The following is a 5,450-nucleotide window of genomic DNA, read 5'->3' as shown; positions in this document are numbered from 1 at the left end:
GGTACCCCAAGCTTCTTGATTTTAAATAGCAGTATGACAACTGATCAAAAAGGAAACAGCTGCTTAACAAATGCTAGGTCTTCTGCATGACTATGCACAGTGTAACAGCGACTCCTGGAGTTGTCACTGCGGATAACCTGCATGGCAGGACCATGGAGCTGATGCACCAATGCAAAGTATTCTTTTTTTAAAAAGAGATAAAAGTTACTGCTGATGAATTGTTAATGCAACAAATGGTAAGTTTAAGAATATACAAAAGTTCAAGACTTATCACTGTCTGCAAAAAACTGACATTTCAGTTAATTAACATCAAAACTGTTACACTACGAGGGGACAGACTGGAAATTTTTTTCTAAGCACCTAACAATGGTTTCCAAATAGAGCGGGAAAAGCTTTCAGGGTTAAACAGTTAAATGCATACAATGGAGGAACACACCCCTCTGTGATTACTGTCTTCCATCCAAATTTCTTTGGTTTTAGAGAAAAATCAATTAGCCTCTTTTGATTTAATGAAAGACACTAGATAAGTGGGTTTCATTCCTGACCTCACCCAAGAGCACTTACTACCAAATACGCACTGTCTGGTAGGCACACAGTTGGGCCTCAAAACATGATTTTATTTTGACTAAGCATTATACAAATACACATGTGTACAAATTTGCCTACTATTTCATGGGGCTGCTGCTCTGTCTCCAGTAATCAGATTGAATTGTAGCTATAAAACCAGATTTGTGAAAGTGTGTGTGTGTATCATTAACCAATTTTCTACCAGGTGCAAACAACCGACTATAGACTAGGAAAAAGACCTCCAAAGTCTCCTCTATATTTGGTCATAATGATATTCAACATAAGAGAGCATGTCACTAAGCAACTCATTCAAACTACGGTTGAGAGATACTTTCTAAACACTGGGTTCTGAGAACGAGGAATTTAAAGGTAATGCAAACCTGTTACTGTCCTCAAAACAGAACAGAACCTATCTTCTCATAAATCAAGAAGTCACTGGAATGTTTATGGGAAAGCAGGCTAGGATATAATTATAGTGAAAATCCGTATCTCATATTGGAACCCTTTCCCACCATGTGTGTGTGAAAAGTGAATAAAGACAGCAACGTTTTTTAAAAAGTTAACTTATATTAAAAAATATTTTGTTTATAAACAATTTTAATACTACAAAGTAGTATTTCAATACAAAGCAGTTCAAATATTAACTGTTCTTTAAACTGTTAAACTTTATTATAAATTAAAATTTCTTTACAAAAAAATTGCACATAATATTTGACCACTCTTAGGTTCTGATGCACTGGCATTTGCAATAGTTTCTTTAATCTTCAAGTTAAACAGTCTCGGCAAGGAGTCCAGAACGTAGAAAGGGCAATAAACAACCCTGTTAGAGCATTCAAGTGCAACTAGCAGACTTGTGGCCATGGCAGTTACACTTTCCTTAAGATGGACTGCTTAAGTTTTAAATCCTGAAATGAAGAATCTCAAAGGTTTAAAAGAAGAAGAACTAAAAGGGACTGCCTGGTTTTTACTGTAAACACAGCCCTGGAAATTAAATCCCAACAAGAATCTCTCAGGCATCAGAGTGTGTCAAGTGAATCAGGAATAGCACAACGTAAAGAAAAGGGGGAAAGTAAAAAATAAAAACAAAACAAAGCAAAATTAAAATAAATGTCAGTCACTTTGAGGAACTATACTTACGTACATGATGTTATGAGAATCTGGCAGGGCCTAGAAGTAGGCCAAACAGGAAGTTCATTTATCCAACCGAAGAGGGTCATGTTCATTGCTTCCGGTTTTGAGGATAGGATATTGTAGGGGACTTGATATGATCAGTAAAATGCTTGTCTGCCTTACGCAGACCTTAGCCAGGGATCAGCCTAATCTTGAAGGATCATTCAAATAATTTTGGCAATTATTATAAGGACTTAGAACTGACTGCACCCAGTGTTCAGTGATTCTTGCTTTCTGTTTTGTAACTGTTTAAATTTAAGAGCTCATTTAGGCTGACTCCAATCTCTTGGCACTTGGAAACTAGTTTTCTCAGGTTATCAGTTTTACCTCCTTCTGATGCTTCAAACAAGAGTTGCTGTAAAAGACAGGGAAGCACAGAAGTAAGACTTAGCTAGATTTTGAGCATCACCACATCAATGGATATGGCACATGCAGAAAATTTATAGGAAAACTTCAAGATGAAATAAAAGGTAAAAAGCATTACATCTTTCCACAGTGATGCACAAAGAGGTAACTTCTGTAAGGCTCTCTGATATAAACGGTGGACCTATAAGATAGATATACACACAATTCCATCAGGAAACATGATGAAAAACACCTTTATAACCCTAATTATTTGACTGGGACCTCACGAAATACAAAACGGTTACACTGGGTTTTTCAAGTTTCCAAACATTTAGAGTTCTTAGGATGGTAACATCTATGCATTAATCCTTTTAAACTGAGAAGTCAACAAAAGGGGCAGAACAGCTTAAAAACAAAGTGACCCATCTGATAATCATAGCTTACCTCTCTTTGTCCCTTTAGAACAATCTCAGCAGCAATGGCTCTAAGAAAAAACAAAGGAATATAGAAAAGGGAAAAGAAAAATTTATATATCTTTGAACGAAATGAGATACTACCACTGGCAGAATACTGACTGTGGGAATCTGAGTACAAAACTTCCTGAAAGTAACAGGCTAAACTTCCAAGGAGGGTAACCTATAGTGAAAAGAAAAATTCAACAATTTTTATCAACTTTACAAGAATTAAGCAGACCAGTGTTTTGAACATAAATAACGTTCATGAAAAATACTCGTAATTACTAGTAAAAACACCTGGCACTCTTAATAGCTTAAAAAAAAAAAGACATCAGACTATAAAAGGGGGGAGGGAAACCCACACATTTAAAAAAAGATGGTCTTAAAATGTGTATAACAGATTTGTTTGATAACACTACTGTTACCTAAATGTTCTGCCGCAAAAAAAAATTCAAATTCTACCCATTTTTGCTTTTAAAAGCAATTGTTAACGAGCACTCCCTTACTCTTGGTAGAAAACCTCAGCAAGTGACAAAAACAAATCTAAATTAGAGTAGAGATCTGTCCAGGAAAAAAAAACATAGATGTCATTTCAGATTTACCTGTCTGGAGCAAACCTTACAAATAAAAGCAATAGCTATAAAAACATGTACATGATTGCTGCATTACATTTTCCAGGTGGCCAGGCATGTTGGAATATTATATGTAAACATCTTGGCTTGAAGTTTCAGAATCTGAACATTGCTTTCTTCCCATTCATGTTGAAGTAGCCTGCAAAGTACATTCAGGAAAATGAACAAGGCACTGTAAGTGTAGGGAACCCCCAATGTGCTCTATGAGCAGAATGTTTGATGAGGTACAATTTTTGATCAGTTAAACTCCCTCAAGGCTATTCAGCACGTGATTCTAGAATACCTCTTACAAAAATCACCCCGGGACAGGAATAAGCAAGCTAGCAAGATACCCAGTCAAGACCCATGCCATGTTCAATAAAGTAGAATAAGGTCCATGTACTCCTACACTAAAGCACTCCCTCCAAGCACCCCCTCCCCCAAAATTTTTATAATAATGACTAGATATATTAATGCAATTTCCTTGTATTTTTCTTTCTTTATTAAACAGAGTAGACGTAAATATGAATGTTTCTTGGGCTAAAATGTAAGTACAGTGACTAATTATTAAGTTCTCTACTCTGAAAAAAAAAAAAAAAAGACAAGAATGATCACAAGGAAGTAACTATCAAAATACAGAAGTGGAGCTTTACCAACAAAACCAACAATTAAACTACCTTTCCTATAATGCCTATAATTCTATCATAACAGAAACTAGTCAAAATACTACATTTTATATTTTTCAAATGTTTTACCAAAGGTGATGCCTTATAATAGAAATTTCTGTATTAGCTTCCAAAGACTAGAATGTTTACTAAGAATTTTTATTATGAAACACTACTTTTGTTGCACCCTCAGACCTTCAAATTTTTTTCAACCTCATACCATTTTCCCACACACGGGCTAAGTGGAATGTAAATATTTTAACACATAAGGAAATATTTGATAAATTTAGGTACCTTATGATCCACAAAACAAACTTAGAAACATAAGACACAATACAATGCAGTGGGAATGACTACACAAGTACAAGCCAAGGCATTAGCATGTAGGGTACCATTTTGAATTAAAAAGCACAATTCTTGACAGTGAAAATAAGTTTACTCTGTTGGAATAGAGAAACTACAAAGAGATGCTCAGAAATCTCCAGTTCAATATATGAAATCCGTACATAAGTGTTTCTCAAATGTGATTTGAGGGCTCAAGCTCAGGAAATCTGTATTTTTAAGAATGCTCCACACCCAATGTGGGGCTTGAGCTCATGACCCTGAGATCAAGAGTCACAGACTCTACCAACTGAGCCAGCCAGGCACCCCCAGGGATCTGTATTTTACACAAACATCCCAGGAGATTCTGATGCATGTTAATACTTCAGAGCAACTGACATATATGAAAACAAGTCATAATAACCAAAATATATACAGTTGGCTGCTATCTTTGTAATAACACTTTACAAACCTCTTAAGTAATATTTCTTTGCTATGTAAAACATGATTATTGCTTATTATGCACGTGCTAAGGACAGATGGTATGTGCTTAGGGACATAAATGAACTTTACTTGAATTATATGCCCCTTAAAACCTGCAGTTTTCTGAAGTTATCAGATTTTTATACTGACTTTTATATGAAGCTGTATATTGCTTAACTCTGAAATTAAAGTAGTATATATCAACGAGAAAATAGTAAAGGACAGACTACTTTTAGTCACGTTTTCAAGAATAATTTTATATGAAGAGCTATATAATATTGAGCTGAGATTGAAAAGAATTTTATTTTTTCTTACCTCAGTGCAAGTCCAGAATTAGTTGGCATAATTGAGCAAAACCGTTCCAAGGTTTTGGAATGCTGAGTCTTTGGAACACAGCTCAAATAAAAGAAAATAACCTGGAAAGGTTGACGGGGGGAAAATAAATGCAACAAAATGTGAAATCCAATTACTTAAATGTTTTAATGAGAAAACCAAAATGGTCTTTAAGACATGAATGTATAAATTATAATAATGTATGATGCTGTGAGTTACAGTTCCTACCATTAATTATATTAGTGACTTTCCAAATATGAATTAGGAAATATGATCTAGTGATGATAGCCATGGACTGAGAACACTGACAAGAAGCCAGGAGTCCGGGTTTTCATTCCTGAGTCTACCTTTACTTGCTGTATAGCTGGGCAAGTCATAGGACTAATAATACCTGCCACATCTTGCTCATGGAATGCCCGTGTGTAAATGACTTAATGTCCACAAAGTGGTTTGAGATCCTGGGATAAAGAATGGCATAGAAGTACAAAGCATAATAATTG

General features: G+C 35.3%; 1 protein-coding gene across 2 annotated transcripts in view; it reads right to left on the bottom strand.

The window, feature by feature from the left end:
• Window positions 1-1,207: 1,207 nt before the first annotated feature.
• The window catches only part of ZFC3H1 (zinc finger C3H1-type containing), a 54,200-nt gene continuing 49,957 nt past the window's right edge, over window positions 1,208-5,450 (bottom strand). For both annotated transcript variants that reach the window (XM_019455107.2, XM_019455108.2), the window contains 5 exons: window positions 4,933-5,033; window positions 3,207-3,308; window positions 2,527-2,566; window positions 2,222-2,284; window positions 1,208-2,092 (listed from right to left, as the gene is read on the bottom strand). In XM_019455107.2, coding sequence (XP_019310652.2) covers window positions 1,955-2,092; window positions 2,222-2,284; window positions 2,527-2,566; window positions 3,207-3,308; window positions 4,933-5,033 — 444 coding nt within the window. In that variant the 3' untranslated portion in view covers window positions 1,208-1,954. The remainder of the gene's footprint in view (window positions 2,093-2,221; window positions 2,285-2,526; window positions 2,567-3,206; window positions 3,309-4,932; window positions 5,034-5,450) is intronic.

Source organism: Panthera pardus, unplaced genomic scaffold, assembly GCF_024362965.1.
Source record: "Panthera pardus isolate Hobbes unplaced genomic scaffold, ASM2436296v1 HiC_scaffold_6, whole genome shotgun sequence".
NCBI classification, from domain to species: Eukaryota; Metazoa; Chordata; class Mammalia; order Carnivora; family Felidae; genus Panthera; species Panthera pardus.
Note: the sequence above shows the minus strand (reverse complement) of the source record. Positions and strands in the feature narration are given on the sequence as shown.